The sequence below is a fragment of the Phocoena sinus genome, chromosome 4, assembly GCF_008692025.1.
Source record: "Phocoena sinus isolate mPhoSin1 chromosome 4, mPhoSin1.pri, whole genome shotgun sequence".
Lineage (NCBI taxonomy): Eukaryota > Metazoa > Chordata > Mammalia > Artiodactyla > Phocoenidae > Phocoena > Phocoena sinus.
Genome location: NC_045766.1, coordinates 84,387,668 through 84,406,007, shown reverse-complemented (window position 1 = coordinate 84,406,007; position 18,340 = coordinate 84,387,668). Strand labels below are relative to the sequence as shown.

At 40.8% G+C, this 18,340-nt stretch overlaps 1 protein-coding gene across 5 annotated transcripts in view; it reads right to left on the bottom strand.

Annotated features, from left to right (window-relative positions):
* The window catches only part of CCDC191 (coiled-coil domain containing 191), a 105,067-nt gene extending 86,797 nt beyond the window's left edge, over window positions 1–18,270 (bottom strand). For 4 of the 5 annotated variants that reach the window (XM_032630515.1, XM_032630516.1, XM_032630518.1 and 1 more), the window contains exons 1-4: window positions 18,124–18,267; window positions 15,615–15,653; window positions 11,470–11,611; window positions 231–374 (exon numbers count right to left, since the gene is read on the bottom strand). In XM_032630515.1, the coding sequence (XP_032486406.1) occupies window positions 231–374; window positions 11,470–11,611; window positions 15,615–15,653; window positions 18,124–18,216 (418 nt within the window). In that variant the 5' untranslated portion in view covers window positions 18,217–18,267. Of the gene's footprint in view, window positions 1–230; window positions 375–11,469; window positions 11,612–15,614; window positions 15,654–18,123 lie in introns of all 5 variants that reach the window. The other variant, XM_032630517.1, reaches the window with a different exon arrangement.
* Window positions 18,271–18,340: the final 70 nt, after the last annotated feature.

Genomic DNA, 18,340 nt, shown 5'->3' with positions numbered 1-18,340 from the left:
ATAAGAAGAATTACAAATAATAGAATATTTTAATTTTAAAAAACCCACGAATTTACTGAGGATATAGATAAGTAATTTAAATTGAATCAAGAAACATAAAAGCCAATTAAAAAATAAGCAAAACACAGAAAACTCAAATAATGTATCATTTATTATTCAAAACAATTAAAAAGACTTCTTGGACACATTCAGTGGATGATAAAGCTTAGCACAATTAAGAAAGTTCTTACCATCGAACTTGTCATATTTCAAATGCCCGTTGGCTTCTGGCACAGGAGGGATACGTGACACAGTGTCTTCAGTATCACCGTCCCCATCACTGGCTAGTTCTTGCTTAAGTTTGGTATCTAACCAGTCATTGACCAATTCCTGAGCTGTCAATAAAACAAAAACATCTTTTTACTTCTGAGACTTTCTTCATTTGCTGTTTTCATTCATTCAATAAACGTTAACTGAGCACTTATCATGTGTCAAGTACTGCTCTAGATGTTGGGAATACACCAGTGAACAAAACAGGAAAAATAAAACCTACCACCATGAAGCTTATATTCTAATTGGGGAAGAGAGACAATGAACAAGCAAGTCAGAAAAACAGAGCAGGAGAAGAAGAAATGGTGTACAAGAAATGAAAGATGGGTGTTGATACTTTTAAATTAATTGGGTGGTCAAAGGAGGCCTCACTGAGAAGACATTTGAGCAAAAAAGGGAAGGAAGTGAGGGAGTGAGCCATATGGCTATGTAAGGGAAAATTAATCTGTGCAGAGGGAAAACAAGTGCAAAGGCCCTAAGGCAGTAGAGTGTCTAGTGTATTGGAGAAACAGCATGGAGGTGGTATGGCTGGAGGAATGAGTAAAGGGAGAGTAGTCAGAGATGAGGTAGAAGAGGTAATGTAGGGATCAGGTTTAGAGCAGTGGTGCTAGAGCAGTGGGGGTGATCTTACTCCCCAGTGGACATCTGGCAATGTCTAGAGCCATTTGTGGTTATTACAACTGGGGAACTGGGTAGAGGCCAGGGATGCTGCTAAACATCCTACAATTCATAGGACAGGCCCCACAACAAAAATTATCTGGCCCAAAATATCAACAGTGTTGAGGTTGAAAACACTTTGTTTAGATAAGTCTTGACAGCACTCTAGGTACTTTGGCTTTTACTCTGTATGTAATGGGAGGTTTTTGAGCAAAGAGGTAACATATTTTAAGAGCATCACTCTGACTACTATGTTAAAATAGACTATACGGGGACAAGCTCAGAAGCCGGAGACAACAGTTGAGAGACAAATATCCAGAAAAGGGGTGATGATGGCCTAGACCTGAAGTGGAGGTAGTAGAAATGCTCAGATTCTAGAACATAATGTTTTGAGGTGGAGTTGACATCATTTGCTGATGGGCTGGATATAGGATGTGAGAGAAAAATCTGTAAGGGTTTTGGCTTAAGCAACTATAGAATGGAGATATCATTTACCAAGATAGGGAAGACCAAGGGAGCAGCAGGTTTGGACGGAAGATCAGGAGTTCAGTATCAGATGAGTTGGGTTTGAGATGCTTATGAGACATCCAAATAGGGATGTCAAATAGGTACTGGCTATATCATCTGGATTTCAAGGAAGAGGTCCAAGCTGAAGAAATAAATGTGGGTGTTGTCAGCATACAGATGGTATTTAAAGCCATAGAAATGAATGAGATCGGCAAAGGAGGAAGGTAGATAGAGAACTGGTTCAAGGACTAATCCCTGAGGAACTCTAGTATTTAGGGGTTGAAGAGATAAGGCAGAACCAGGTAAGTAGACTAGGAAGGAGAGACCACTGAGGTAGGAGGAAAATCAAAGAGTGTGATATCCTGGAAGCCAACTTCCATTTGGATATCTTTCTTAGTGACATTCAGAAAATCTTCTTAATTATAGAGTTATGAGAGAAAATGTCTACTTTAGCATTACTTTCATCATTATCATACAGCTCTTATGGATAGGGCATGGGCGTTTCAAAGAAGAAAAATGTCTATTTCAGTATTATCTTCATCATTGTTATTATCATTATTGCACAGCTCTAAGGGAATGGAGTGTTTCCAAATACTAAATGATGCCAAGAGACATTTAACATAGATGGGAATGCATGATATGTAAAAATAGAAAAAAATGAATCAAGGTGATAGAAACTAAGTATAAAAAGTATGCTAGCGGGCTTCCCTGGTGGCGCAGTGGTTGAGAGTCTGCCTGCCGATGCAGGGGATGCAGGTTTGTGCCCCGGTCCAGGAGGATCCCATATGCCGTGGAGCCGCTGGGCCCGTGAGCCATGGCTACTGGGTCTGCGCGTCCGGAGCCTGTGCTCCGCAATGGGAGAGGCCACAGCGGTGAGAGGCCCACGTACCACAAAAAAAAAAAAAAAAAAAGTACGCTAGCAACAGACACTACTGGCTTTCAGAGAGCAGATATTTACTGAGTAACCCTGTGTACAACAGTTCACATATTTATAATAAATTATGTGTAAAATAATTTGGATCTACTAAATGCCATTTATTAGTAAACAGAAGTATACTATGAAGTGCTTCGAAAGAACAAGGAAAGAGAACGTCTCTTGGAGGGTTCAACTGTAGTAACGCCTCATGTTGGATCAGAGGCTTGATGCCTACCTCAAAGCAGAGTTTCTCAAAGTACGTTCCCCAGAACACTAGTTCTTACTGAATATCAATAGACGGCTGATGAGAGGAGGAAAAAAGGATATAAACCTTTGAAACACATGTTCTATTCATACACGAGTACTTTCTAATGTGGATCATTAGTTTCTCAGGATATTAATATGTATTTCAAGATAAAAAGAGTTCAGGTTCTAGGAAGCTTGGAAAATGGGGTAAGTAAATATATATTTAACTACAGGACTTTTTGGAAACGCTGAGTGGCTAAAGTTTAGTGTGTATTCCTATTGGTGGGGTGGGAGAAGGGGTGGGTAAGACATAGCCTTGCCAATTTCTGAATCAATCTCCTTTCTCCAACGGCAGTACCACCAACCACCCAAAACCAAGTGCCATTACAGCTCACAGAGACCACTGCAGTAGCCTCCCACTAGTCTCCCTTTTCCCTCTTTTTCTCCCCTATAATTCATTCTTCATATATTAAATAAATTATCCTACTACACCTCTGCTTAAAACCCTTCAATGATGTCTAATCACACTCAGAATAAAATCTAAATTCTCTCACCAGGCCTATAAGGCCCTATGTGACATGTCTTCTGCTCACTCCTGCAAGCTCACTTCCATGGGGTAGCTGCAGCAACACTGGTCTTCCTTCAGTTACTCAAGCACACCAAGCTTGTACTTTTAACTTTTTTGTTTTTTAAACATCTTTAATGGAGTATAATTGCTTTACAATGGTGTGTTAGTTTCTGCTTTATAACAAAGTGAAACAGCTATACATATACTTATATCCCCATATCTCGTCCCTCCTGCATCTCCCTCCCACCCTCCCTATCCCACCCCTCTAGGTGGTCACAAAGCACTGAGCTGATCTCCCTGTGTTATGCTGCTGCTTCCCACTAGCTATCTATTTTACATATGGTAGTGTATATATGTACATGCCACTATCTCGCTTCATCCCAGGTTACCCTTTCCACTCCTCATGTTCTCAAGTCCATTCTCTACGTCTGCGTCTTTATTCCTGTCCTGCCCCTAGGTTCTTCAGACTTTTTTTAAAATTTAGATTCCATATATATGTGTTAGCATACAGTATTTGTTTTTCTCTTTCTGACTTACTTCACTCCGTATGACAGACTCTAGGACCACCCACCTCACTACAAATAACTCAATTTTGTTTCATTTTATGGCTGAGTAATATTCCATTGTATATATGTGCCACATCTTCTTTATCCATTCATCTGTCGATGGACACTCAGGTTGCTTCCATGTCCTGGCTATTGTAAAGAGAGCTGCAATGAACATTGTGGTACATGACTCTTTTTGAATTATGGTTTTCTCAGGGTATATGCCCAGTAGTGGGATTGCTGGGACATATGGTAGTTCTATTTTTAGTTTTTTAAGGAACCTCCATACTTTTCTCCATAGTGGCTGTATCAATTTACATTCCCACCAACAGTGCAAGAGGGTTCCCTTTTCTCCACACTCTCTCCAGCACATATTGCTTGTAGATTTTTTGATGATGGCCAATCTGACTGGTATGAGGTGATACCTCATTGTAGTTTTGATTTGCATTTCTCTAGTGATTACTGATGTTGAGCATCCTTTCATGTGTTTGTTGGCAATCTCTATATCTTCTTTGGAGAAACGTCTATTTAGGTCTTCTGCCTATTTTTGGATTGGGTTTGTTTTTTTTGATTTTGAACTGCATGAGCTGTTTGTAAATTTTGGAGTTTAATCCTTTGTCAGTTGCTTCATTTACAAATATTTTCACCCATTCTGAGGTTTGTATTTTCACCGTTTGTGGTTTCCTTTGCTGTGCAAAAGCTTTTAAGTTTCATTAGGTCCCATTTGTTTATTTTTGTTTTTATTTCCATTTCTCTATGAGGTGGGTCAAAAAGGATCTTGCTGTGATTTATGTCAGAGTGTTCTACCTATGTTTTCCTCTAAGAGTTTTGTAGTGTCTGGCCTTACATTTAGGTCTTTAATCCATTTTGAGTTTATTTTTGTGTATGGTGTTAAGGAGTGTTCTAATTTCATTCTTTTACATGTACCTGTCCAGTTTTCCCAGCACCACTTATCGAAGAGGCTGTCTTCTCCATCGTATATTCTTGCCTCCTTTATCAAAAAAAGGTGACCATATGTGTGTGGGTTTATCTCTGGGCTTTGTATCCTGTTCCATTGACCTATATTTCTGTTTCCGTGCCAGTACCATACTGTCTTGATTACTGTAGCTCTGTAGCATAGTCTGAAGCCTGGGAGCCTGATTCCTCCAGCTATGTTTTTCTTTCTCAAGATTGCTTTGGCTATTCGGAGTCTTTTGTGTCTCCATACAAATTGTGAAATTTTTTGTTCTAGCTCTATGAAAATGCCATTGGTAGTAGTATAGGGATTGCATTCAATCTGTAGATTGCTTTGGGTAGTATAGTCATTTTCACAATGTTGATTCTTCCAATCCAAGAACATGGTATATGTCTCCAACTGTTTGCATCATCTTTAATTTCTTTCATCAGTGTCTTATAGTTTTCTACATACAGGTCTTTTTCCTCCTTCATTCGGTTTACTCCTAGGTATTTTATTCTTTTAGTAGCAATGGTAAATGGGAGTGTTTCCTTAATTTCTCCTTCAGATTTTTCATCATTAGTGTATAGGAATGCAAGAGATTTCTGTGCGTTAATTTTGTATCCTGCTACTTTATCAAATTCATTGATTAGCTCTAGAGGATTTCTGGTAGCAGATTTAGGATTCTCTATGTATAGTATCATGTCATCTGCAAACAGTGACAGCTTTACTTCTTCTTTTCTGATTTGGATTACTTCTATTTCTTTTACTTCTCTGATTGCTGTGGCTAAAATTTCCAAAACTATGTTGAATAATAGTGGTGAGAGTGGACAACCTTGTCTTGTTCGGTTCCTGATCTTAGTGGAAATGGTTTCAGTTTTTCACCATTGAGAACGATGTTGGCTGTGGGCTTGTCTTATATGGCCTTTATTATGTTGAGGTAGGCTCCCTCTATGCCTACTTTCTGGAGGGCTTTTATCATAAATGGGTGTTGAATTTTGTCAAAAGCTCTTTTGCATCTATTGAGATGATCATATGGTTTTTATGCTTCAGTTTGTTACTATGGTGTATCACATTGATTGACTTGCATACATTGAAGAATCCTTGCATTCCTGGGATAAACCCCACTTGATCATGGTGTATGATCCTTTAAATGTGCTGTTTGATTCTGTTTGCTAGTATTTTGCATCTGTGTTCATCAGTGATATTGGCCTTTAGTTTTCTTTCTTTGCGACATCTTTGCCTACTTTTGATATCAGGATGATGGTGGCCTCATAGAATGAGGTTGGGAGTGTTCCTCCCTCTGCTATATTTTGGAAGAGTTTGAGAAGGATAGGTGTTAGCTCTTCTCTGAATGTTTGATAGAAGTCACCTGTGAAGCCATCTGGTCGTGGGCTTTTGTTTCTTGGAAGATTTTTAATCACAGTCTCAATTACAGTGTTTGTGATTGGTCTGTTTATATTTTCTATTTCTTCCTGGTTCAGTCTCAGAAGGTTGCGCTCTTCTAAGAATTTGTCCATTTCTTCCAGGTTGTCCATTTTAGTGGCATGTAGTTGCCTGTAGTAATCTCTCATGATCCTTTGTATTTCTGCAGTGTCAGTTGTTCCTTCTCCTTTTTCATTTCAATTCTATTGATTTAAGTCTTCTCCCTTTTTTTCTTGATGAGTCTGGCTAATGGGTTCTCAATTTTGTTTATCTTCTCAAAGAATCAGTTTTTAGTTTTATTGATCTCTGCTATTGTTTCCTTCATTTCTTTTTCATTTATTTCTGATCTGATCCTTATGATTTCTTTCCTTCTGCTAAATTTGAGGGGTTTTTGTTCTTCTTTCTCTAATTGCTTTAGGTGTAAGGTTAGGTTGTTTATTTGAGATGTTTCTTGTTTCTTGGGGTAGGATTGTATTGCTATAAATTTCCGTCTTACAACTGCTTTTGTTGCATCCCATAGGTTTTGGGTCATCGTGTTTTCACTGTCATTTGTTTCTAGGTATTTTTTGATTTCCTCTTTGATTTCTTCAGTGATCTCTTGGTTATTTAGTAGTGTATTGTTTACCCTCTATGTGTTTGCAGTTTTTACAGATTTTTTCCTGTAATTGATATCTAGTCTCATAGTGTTGTGGTCAGAAAAGATACTTCATACGATTTCAATTTTCTTAAATTTACCAAGGCTTGATTTGTGACCCAAGATATGATCTATCCTGGAGAACATTCCATGAACACTTGAGAAGAAAGTGTATTCTGTTGTTTTTGGTTGGAATGTCCTATAAACATCAATTAAGTCCATCTTGTTTAATGCATCATTTAAAGCTTGTGTTTCATCATTTATTTTCATTTTGGATGATCTGTCCATTGGTGAAAGTGGGGTGCTAAAGTCCCCTACTATGATTGTGTTACTGTTGATTTCCCCTTTTATGGCTGTTAGGATTTACCTTATGTATGTGCTCCTATGTTGGGTGCATATATATTTACAATTGTTATACCTTCTTCTTGGATTGATCCCTTTATCATTATGTAGTGTACTTCTTTGTCTCTTAACAGTCTTTAAAGTCTATTTTGTCTGATATGAGAATTGCTACTCTAGCCTTCTTTTGATTTCCATTTGCATGGAATATCTTTTTCCATCCCCTCACTTTCAGTCTGCATGTGTCCTTAGGGCTGAAGTGGGTCTCTTGTAGACAGCATACCCGTATGGGTCTTGTTTTTGTATTCATTCAGCCAGTCTGTGTCTTTTGGTGGGAGCATTTAATCCATTTACATTTAAGGTAGTTATCGATATGTATGTTCCAATTACCATTTTCTTAATTGTTTTGGGTTTGTTATTGTAGGTGTTTTCCTTCTCTGTGTTTCCTGCCTAGAGAAGTTGCTTTAGCATTTGTTGTAAAGCTGGTTTCGTGGTGCTGAATTCTCTTAGCTTTTGCTTGTCTGTAAAGGTTTTAATTTCTCCGTCAAATATGAATGAGATCCTTGCTGGGCAGAGTAATCTTAGTTGTAGGTTTTTCCCTTTTATCACTTTAAATATGTCCTGCCACTCCCTTCTGGCTTGCAGAGTTTCTGCTGAAAGATCAGCTGTTAACCTTATGGGGATTCCCTTGTATGTTATTTGTTGTTTTTCCCTTGCTGCTTTTAATACTTTTTCTTTGTATTTAATTTATCATAGTTTGATTAATATGTGTCTTGGCGTGTTTCTCCTTGGATTTGTCCTGTATGGGACTCTCTGCTCTTCCTGGACTTGATTGATTATTTCTGTTCCCATATTAGGGAAGTTTTCAACTATAATCTCTTCAAATATTTTCTCAGTCCCTTTCTTTTTCTCCTCTTTTTCTGGGACCCCTATAATTAGAATGTTGGTGCATTTAATGCTGTCCCAGAGGTGTCTGAGACTGTCTTCAGTTCTTTACATTTTTTTTTTTCTTTATTCTGCTCTGCGGTAGTTATTTCCACTATTTTATCTTGCAGGTCACTTATCTGTTCTTCTTTCTCAGTTATTCTGCGAACTGAGAAAGTTGATTTCTTTTAGAGAATTTTTAATTTCATTTATTGTGTTGTTCATTGTTGTTTGTTTTCTCTTTAGTTCTTGTAGGTCCTTGTTAAATGTTTCTTGTATTTTCCACATTCTATTTCCAAGATTTTGGATCATCTTTCCTATCATTACTCTGAATTCTTTTTCAGGTAGACTGCCTATTTCCTCTTCATCTGTTTGGTCTGGTGGGTTTTTATCTTGCTCCTTTATCTGCTGTGTGTTTTTCTGTCTTCTCATTTTGCTTATCTTACTGTGTTTGGGGTCTCCTTTTTGCAGGCTGCAGGTTCTTAGTTCCCGTTGTTTTTGGTGCCTGCCCCCAGTGGCTAAGGTTGGTTCAGTGGGTTGTGTAGGCTTCCTGGTAGAGGGGACTGGTGTCTGTGTTCTGGTGGATGAGGCTGGATCTTGTCTTTCTGATGGGCAGGACCGCATCCAGTGATGTGTTTTGGGGTGTCTGTGACCTTATTATGATTTTAGGCAGTCTCTCTGCTAATGGTTGGGGTTGTGTTCCTGTCTTGCTACTTGTTTGGCATAGGGTGTCCAGCACTGTAGCTTGCTGTTCACTGAGTGGAGCTGGGTGTTAGTGTTGGGTTGGAGATTTCTGGGAGAGCTTTCACTGTTTGATATTACATGGAGCGGGGAGGTCTCTGGTGGACCAATGTCCTGAACTTAGCTCTCCTGCCTCAGAGGCACAGGCCTGACATCTGGCTGGAGCACCAAGACCATGTCAGACACATGGCTCAGAAGAAAAAGTAGAAAAAAAAGAAGGAAAGAAAGAAAAAATATAATAAAATAAACTTATTAAAATAAAAAATAATTTTAAAATTATTAGAAATAAAAAAATTTTTAAAGAAAGAAAAAAAGAAAGAAAGAAGAGAGCAACCAAACCAGAAAACAAAGCCACCAATGAGAACCAGTGCTAAAAATTATACTAAAAACAAACAAACAAACAGAAATTTAGGACAAATGATAAAAGCAAAGCTATGAAGACAAAATCACAGAAAGAGGCATACACATACACACTCACAAAAAGAGAAAAAGGAAAATATGTATATATATATAAAAAGAAAAAAGGAAGAGAGCAACCAAATCAATAAAACAAATCTAACAATGATAATAAACTCTAAATACTAAACTACGATAAACATAAAACAAAAAACAAATTAGATGCAGAAAGTAAACTCCAAGTCTACAGTTGCTCCCAAAGTCCACTGCCTCAATTTTGGGATGATTTGTTCTTTTCAGGTATTCCAGAGATGCAGGGTACATCAAGTTGATTGTGGAGATTTAACCTGATGCTCCTGAGGCTGCTGGGAGAAATTTCCCTTTCTCTTCTTTGTTCGCACAGCTCCTGGGGTTCAGCTTTGGATTTTGCCACACCTCTGCGTGTAGGCCGCCAAGGGCATATGTTTCCTGCTCAGACAGGACGGGATTAAAGTAGCAGTTGATTAGGGGGCTCTGGCTCACTCAGGCTTGGAGGAGGGAGAGGTTCAGAATGCAGGGTGAGCCTGCAGTGGCAGAGGCTAGTGTGATGTTGCAACAGCCTGAGGCGTGCCGTGTGTTCTCCTGGGGAAGTTGTCCCTGGATCTCAGGACCCTGGCATTGGTGGGCTGCATGGGCTCCCAGGAGGGGAGGTGTGGATAGTGATCTGTGCTTGCACACAGGCTTCTTGGGGGCTGCAGCAGCAGCCTTAGCATTTCATGCCCGTCTCTGGGGTCCGCGCTGGTAGCCATGGCTCACTCCCGTCTCTGGAGCTTGTTTAGGCAGTGCTCTGAATCTCCTCTCCTCGCGTACCCCAAAACAATGGTCCTCTTGCCTCTTAGGCAGTTCTAGACTTTTTCCCGGACTCCCTCCCGGCTAGCTGTGGTGCACTAACCCCTTCAGACTGTGTTCACGCAGCCAACCCCAGTCCTCTCCCTGGGATGTGACCAAAGCCCAAGCCTCAGCTCCCAGCCCCCAGCCACCCCGGCGGGTGAGCAGACAAGACTCTTGGGCTGGTGAGGGCTGGTTGGCACTGATCCTATGTGTGGGAATCTCTCTGCTTTGCCCTCTGCACCACTGTTGCTGCACTCTCCTCCGTGGCTCTGAAGCTTCCCCCCGCCAGCCCCCGTGTCCACCAGTGAAGGGGCTTGCTAGTGTGTGGGAACTTTTCCTCCTTCATAGATCCCTTCCTGAGGGGCAGGTCCCATCCCTATCCTTTTGTCTCTGTTTATTCTTTTTTCTTTTGCCCTACCCAGGTACATGGGCAGTTTCTTGCCTTTTGGGAGGTCTGAGGTCTTCTGCCAGCATTCAGTAGGTGTTCTGTAGGAGTTGTTCCACATGTAGATGCATTTCTGATGCATTTGTGGGGAGGAAGGTGATCTCCACGTCTTACTCCTCCGCCATCTTGAAGGTCTCTCTGTACTTTAATTCTTGATGCCACCTTTCCCACTGCCTGGGATGCTCTTCCTCCATCACAGCTCACCTGGCTCTTTCTTGTTATTCAGGTCCAAACTTGGATGACTTATCACTAACTGACCATTTAGTTTTCGTTTTATTTATTCCTACTCTAGAATGTATACTCCATGAAAGCAAGGACTTCATCTCTTGTTCATAACCTGGTCTTCCAGTGCCTAAAATACTACCTGGCACAGAGTAACAATTTAATATATATGTTGAATAAATGAAGAAACAATCTGAAAAAACTGGAGACATAAATGATCCAAATGGAAATTGGCTTCCAGGACATGGCACCCTGGCTTTCCTCCTACCTCAGGGGCCTCTCCTTTCCAGTCTTCTTTGCTGGTCCCTCCTGATATTTTCATCCCTAAACAGTGGAGTTCCTCACGGCATCAGTAACTAAAATACTGAATTCCAGAGGAGTAAATGTTTTGTGGAGGCAGGGAGGTGAGGTCAGCTTTAGACTCTCTTCGTAAGGAACAAAGTTGATTTATAAACTAGTGGTCAGATTATCTATATGATAGTAGATCAAGTTAACAAGCTGCCCTCTGTGCCACAGGATTAATATCTTACACTTACTAGATAACTGTGTTATGTCAAAACTGCCTCTGGATGTGGTTCTACTTCAAGAGACAAAATAAGCCTTAAATGTAAACTGACTTGTAATATTGGAGTTAGAGTAAATTACCTTCAGGGAAGTAGAAACAAAGAAAAATTAAGAACAAGAGAAAGAAAAGCTTTCATTTCATACTTTGAAATACATTATGAGTTACACTTTAGTAAGTTGTACTCCAAAGAATTGTTAACATCGCAGCAAAAAATGTATTCTCTTACCTTCTGCATAGACTTCATCATGATCCTCTATTTGCTCAGGTGTTTCCAAATCTACAATTTGGTTCCAAAGCCTTCTGGATAAATCTGAATTTCCAGCAGAAAATGCTTTTGAAACTGCAAATTCTGAAGTTTTCTCCACTCTCTTTAAAAAAAAGAAAAAATCCACTAAGATGACAGCTTTCTTCAGGGTTAAAGAATTTCTCTCATATTTAAGAATCTGATTTTCTACCAACTACCAAGATACTTTCATTTTTCCATTTTTAAAGGAACTCTGAGGTTTAAACATCCACCCTAAATAATTTCATTCATTAAATATGCAATTAATTACAGTATTTTACCAAGTTTTAACAGGTGTTCACAATGTTTATATTTGAACAAAAGGTAATTTAAGCTTTAGATAACTTTTGTTTAGAGCATTAGTAATGGGATCCTGACACCTGGATATTTTATTTTAAAAAATATATAATATTTTATTAGTTTCCATGTCACTAGGACTTGCATATGAATATGAACCACAGGCAGGTAGCTACACTTCCTCAAATTACTACCTCTGAAAGGAACTTCCCATCATATATTAGGGAAACTGTAAGTTCAAAAAAAGTGGGATAAACAGAGTCATTGAACTGTAGTAATCAGGAATATTTTAACTCAACAGTGAGAATCTAGTAAAAGTATGGCCAAATTCACAGGAACAGGGAAGGGATTAGCAGAGGTGGTCAAACTCCTGGCGTTTTGGTTTACCTGCATGGTATAAAAAGTGTATTTTACAATTAACCCCCGACTTCACCCCTCACCCCACAAGCTGGTTTTTCTCCATGCCTGTTGTGTTCCTAGCCTTCCAGCTCAGGTAGTGACAACTCTATTCTTTCAGTTCATCAGGACAAAAATCTTGGAGGCTTTCTTGAATCCACTCTCTGTTATCCCACACATAATCTGTCAGGAAATCTGTTGACTCTAATTTCAAAATATATCCAGAAGATGACCCCTTCTTGTTACCTCCAGTGCTATCACCCTGGTCCAAGGCACCACCGTCTCTTGACATGTTTTCTGGAATAGTCTCCCACCACAGCAGCCAGAGAAGCCCTTTTAAAATGAAAGCCGTCTCTTGCTAACTACACTCAAAACCCGTCAATGGTTCCCTAGCTCCCTCAGAACAAAAGCCGAAGTCCTCATGACGCACTCCGTGGTCCTCCAACGTCAGGCCCTTTGTGAGCTCTCTAAGCTCGCTGGCCGCTCCTGCCACTGCTCACTCTACCTCAGCCACTCTGACTTCCTTGTTTATTCCTCCTTAAACGTGCCAAGTGCATTCCCACCTCAGCCTCTGTGCTTTCTTCCCCTCTGACTGCTCTCCTCCAGAAGGCTGTACTACTCTTTCCCTCCCCTCCTCAAGTTTTTACTCAAATGTCACCTTCGTAGCAAGGCCCGCTCTGACTACCCCTTAAAGAATTGTAAACACCCGCCTCCTGGCTCTCCCAGTTTCCCTCGGCAGTTCTGACTTTCTCTGTAGCACTTATGACCTTATAACATATTTTATCGTTTATCGTCTCCCCTAACTCGAACATAAGCAGGGATTTTTGTCTTTTTCATGTGTGAAACCCCTAGCACCTAAAACAGTGCTTGGTATATAACAGATGCCCCATCAGTTTGACTATGTTAAAGAGTTATTCAAAAAAGCCACACTTTCCCATAGTTTCCGTTGTTGTCTGACCTATTTTGAAAATGATTTTTCCTCATGCCCTTCGTGGAAAGACTGGTAGTACAACTGTCAAAACGTGCCATGGGCTTTGCCTTTTAAACTCTCAAAGGTTTCGTATACTAAGTTTGAATTAGACAGAAGCACAGGAATAAAGTTGAAAAGGCAAGGGTAACTTGAAAAAGATGTAGAAAATGAACATATGGGAGATATGAATCAGAAGAAAAATGATCTAATCAGGGTTAGAGTCAAGAAAGTATCATTTACTCTTTATGAGGTCACTCTGGAGAGATCTGTTTCCCACATTATCTTTCCATATATGTCCCCCTCTTCCATTTTGAGTGAGTGGTCCACTCAAGTGGATTTGGAAATCTTGGTTCTAGAAGTTGTAACAGTTTAGGGTACATCCAGAGTTGGAATATATTAGGGAATAAAATCAGACAAGAAGACAGAGGAGTGAACAGAGAGGTATTAAGAGAAGCAAGAGGGGGGCTTCCCTGGTGGCGCAGTGGTTGAGAGTCTGCTTGCCGATGCAGGGGACACGGGTTCGTGCCCCGGTCCGGGAAGATCCCACATGCCGCAGAGCGGCTAGGCCCGTGAGCCACGGCCGCTGAGCCTGCGCGTCCGGAGCCTGTGCTCCGCGACGGGAGAGGCCACAACAGTGAGAGGCCTGCATACCAAGAAAAAAAAAAAAAGAGAAGCAAGAGGAAACAGTGTCACGAAAAGGTAATGGAGGAGAGAATTTCTAGAATAAAAAAGTGATAACTAGAATAAAAAAATGATAACTGTATCAAACAGACCTGAAAAAGTTTGAGGACAAAGAACGGACCACTGGATTTACTCAGGAAGTCATTTATGACAACTTTCTGTGGAGTGGTAAGAAGTAGAAACTGAAGGAAAATAATTTTGGACACAAAAGGATAATAAAAACACAAAGGCAAGGAGTCCAGGCTATACATCCAAAGATACTGGAAAGGAAAAAGAAATAGTATGGCAAATCAGAATGGACTGCATGGTGAAATGAGAACTTCTTGATTTTTTTCTAGATGGGAGATTTGAGGGTATAATGGAGAGCTACTGCAGAAGTTTTAGAGGAATGATAAAATCTAACCAAGTCAAGCTGGCTGACAACAGCATGAAAGAGGAAAATGGTGCAGACAAGTCACAGCAGAATTTTATCCTTTTATTTTACCCAAATCTTCCCCTCTGGAGGAGACAGTGACTAAATATACAATTAAGCCCTGCAAAGGCTTGGCATTCTGGCTTTCAACACTGACACGCAAGCTGAGCCTGATGGAGACTCAGAAGTGGGCTTCCTAGAGGTTAGCCTCCATGACAGTGGACCCATTTTATTGTCTTCTAAGTCAGGCCTTCTGCAGGAGCCAGGAAGCTTCCCTGGCCCCATTTATATGAGTGCCCCACGCCATGAGCTTCCACTGCATCCTTAATTCTCCCAACAATTTAAAGTAAGTTCTTTAGCCCCCCACTGGACTATAAACTCTGGGAGGGCAGAAACTGTACCTGCCCCATGCACTGTTTTACTTCCGGTGCCCAACACAGTGGGCTAGTACTTGGCAGGAACTTAATAAATACTGGCTGGATGAAAAAATGGTTAACAGTGATTATATCTGTCCTAGGTTCCACCCGGCCTGGTGCTCATAATGCCTGTCAATTTTGATAAGTAATAGCTCTTCAAAATACTACCAGGCAGAAGGATATTTTCCCAGGAAGATACTGCATGATTTTGAAACAGGTGGTGCACAAATGAGTATGGCAAGTTGCCAAAATGACACTCAGAGGCATGCACCAGAAGTGGTTTAATGGTACTTTCAACTTAAATGGTACTTGGACTCAAAAATATACGTCTCAGGCCTGGAAGAGACCTCAGAGGTTATCTAACACAATCCACCACCATCCGCCACCCCCACTAAACGCTCAAACATATTCCTCATTAGTCCTAACATTAAGTGACCACTTAGAACCCACTTGAATACCTCTAGTGATAGAAAATCCATCTGTTTATAAGAATGCCCACTCCATTTTTGGATTGCTTTAGTTACTAGAAGATTCTTACTTGTGATGCATGCATAGCTTTTACCTATTGTATTGGTCCCACAGGTCAATGTAACTACAGTACGTTCTTTCCAATTATCTGGGGAAAGCCACAATGTCCTCTCCTAAGGCTTCTCCTCCCCTCCTCCTTTAATCCTCTTCAGATGATCCTCATGGCATTTGAAAGGGATGTCTACCTGTTATCTTGTCATTCATGCTTTTATAGAAGCCACAAAATCATGAAAATGTACTATAGTACAAAACTAAGGCAACATATATAGTCACATGGGAAGGAAAACAGCAAAATATATGCAAAATGGAGACCTATTAGTATTCCTATTCCATCTGACTATGTGTGACTCTTAATTCTCTTTCTATCTTAATTATGAAATATCCTTACCTTAATCCAGTGTTCCACATTGTCAGGGTCAAACACAGGCTGTAGATAATACATACAGAATATTAGTACCCAGCAATGTATCTATCAACTTTGCCATTTTAATTTGTCTTTCTGGTTGAAGCCTGTGGACAAGCGTCCTTTAGTCTTTCCCCAAAGCATTGCATTAGAAAGTTCAGCAACAAAAAAAAATACAGAATGCTGGTAGGATGAAGAAAACACGAAGCCTTCTCTGGAACAACTTCTGACTGCTTTATCTCTTACTTAGGCCCATCTCCAGATTCTGATTTAATTGGTCTGGGGTAGGGCCCATGTGTCAGTATATTTTTAAAGCTCCCCAGGGTTAAGAACCAAGACAGAGGAATGCTATATATAGTATTGCTTATAAAAACCCAAATAAGCACTGATTAATTAGCCAGGTTATCCAAGTGTCATGGAAGCAAATCTGCTTGGAGAAAGGTGTGCGCCTCTCCCCAGACCCCTCTTTTCATGAGTAACTTAGTAACCTAGAGCAAGGATATTGTTTGGTCCAATAAGAAATGGGGGGTAGAGTGAGGGATAACCAATCTTCCACTGTTTTACAGAGCAAAAATAAGGCAGAAATCACATAAATTTCTACCCAGGTCAGTCAGATATTAATCTGAAATTAGAAATCAGACCAGTAGGACACCTGCTTTCTTCACTCTCTGTTAAGTCTCAGAAGTTTGCAGAATTCCCTCTAATAGCAACTTAACAAATAGAGGTATTTGCTTTGCTAATAATTCAGGTGGGTTTTTCAATAAATAAGGGAATATCTAAACGAGCATGCTGACACATACAGGAGGGAAAGGTATAATACTATCCTTCACTTATATAACATTTCCCCTACAAAGCACCTTACAGATAAGTAATTAATGCAGCTGTACTGCTGAATAATTTTGTGGCTGCAACAAAGAAACAGCTGATCCTATTCAAACACAGTTGAACCTCAAGGATCTCTTGTTTTTTACCTTTCTATCCTCTAGGTAGTAACAATGAGCACTAGCAGCAAAAACTTTCCTTTTGGGGTCCCCAAAACTGTCCCCAGTTTTTACCTTTCATCATCAAGTTTATACCCATAACCTACTTTGGATCCAATCTATTATGGAACTGGTACAACAGGAGCAGACTCTGTTTCCAAGTCTCTTTAATGCTCCAGTCTGCACACTCCAGCATCTGGCGCAAGATATTCACCAAGTAAAGTATGTCCAGTGCATTATTTAGCTGGTATATTTAGAATAACCTGCAAGCACAATTGCCTAGGGGCCACAGAAACGCCACATGTCTACCGAATATTTTTTAAGGAGGGGTAACTTAAGGGTGAAAACAGCTGTAAGCTGAGAAGTCCTCCATTTGGTACTCCCATTTACATTTAAAGCATTCATTTTTGTGACTGTTAAAAAAAGTAGTCTGTGGGGCTTCCCTGGTGGTGCAGTGGTTGAGAATCCGCCTGCCAGTGCAGGGGACACGGGTTCGAGCCGTGCTCCGGGAAGATCCCACATGCCGCAAAGCAGCTAAGCCCATGCGCCACAACTACTGAGCCTGCACTCTAGATCCCGCGAGCCACAACTACTGAAGCCCAAGCACCTAGAGCCCGCGCTCCACAACAAGAGAAGCCACTGCAATGAGAAGCCTGCGAACTGCAACGACGAGTAGCCCCCTGTCGCCACAAGTAGAGAAAAGCCCGCGCGCAGCAACGAAGACCCAACGCAGCCAAAAATAAAGAAATTAATTTAAAAAAAAAGTAGTCTGTGTAAAGCACACTCCGTGTGACTGACTTTTCACATGTCATTTACATGTTTCAAGTTTACAGTGGGGTTATCAGTTTTCCATGTCTTTGGATGCTAATGCATCAAAGAAGGTGGCAAATATAAAGAGGATCTATTTTTTGATTGTTTCTATAATTTAGATTTTCAAGTGAATCAAGTATTGATATAGTTAATATCCACTTGCATTTCTGAGTTCATTTTAGATACTTTATGTAAAACTAGAAGGGGAGGAATATGAGGCCGAGGACTTAAGGTGAAGATCTTACCCCTCCAACAAAGAAGTTTCTTATGATTTGCAAAACATTAAAAAAAAAAAAAGAGGAAGAAGAAGAAGAAGAATGAAAGAAAAGAAAAGAAAAAGAAATGAAACCGTGTGGGAACTTCCCTAAAACCAGGAGTGGTGGGGAGCCGGGATAGCTCTCGAATTCTCTTCACCGGGATGGGCACTATCAAGACTCTCCGGTTTTTGAGAAAAGCGTTAGATGGAAACAGTTCTTCCACGACGCTGCCCATCAAAGCCGTAAGGTAACCAAGCCCCAAAGTTCCTAGGCCCCCTTCACTTAGCGCAGTGCTGGCTCTCAGTGGGTCACGGCAGGAGCGGACCAGGTAATGATGCCCCTGGGGCAAGAGGGAGGACGCGCAGGTGGGGCTGCGGCTGGCCTTAGGGCCGGTCCCCGCCTCCCCTCCCCTCTCCTCTCCAAGAGCTCCCGATAGGAATGGATCACCTTGGTGAGACTCGGCTTCCTTGTAAACTGTTTCCATCCATTCAGCCCCGACCTCTCCCTTGAGGAGGTCCTTTTCTGGGGCGCTAGAAGCATTTTCCAGGCTCAGGGCCGGACTTCGGCCAAAGCTGAAACAACCGCTCCTTTGCCTAGACTGCTTCCGGGTCTCCCTGGGAGTTGTAGTTCCTCTGCCCACAAAGACTGCAGGTGTGGGGCGCCG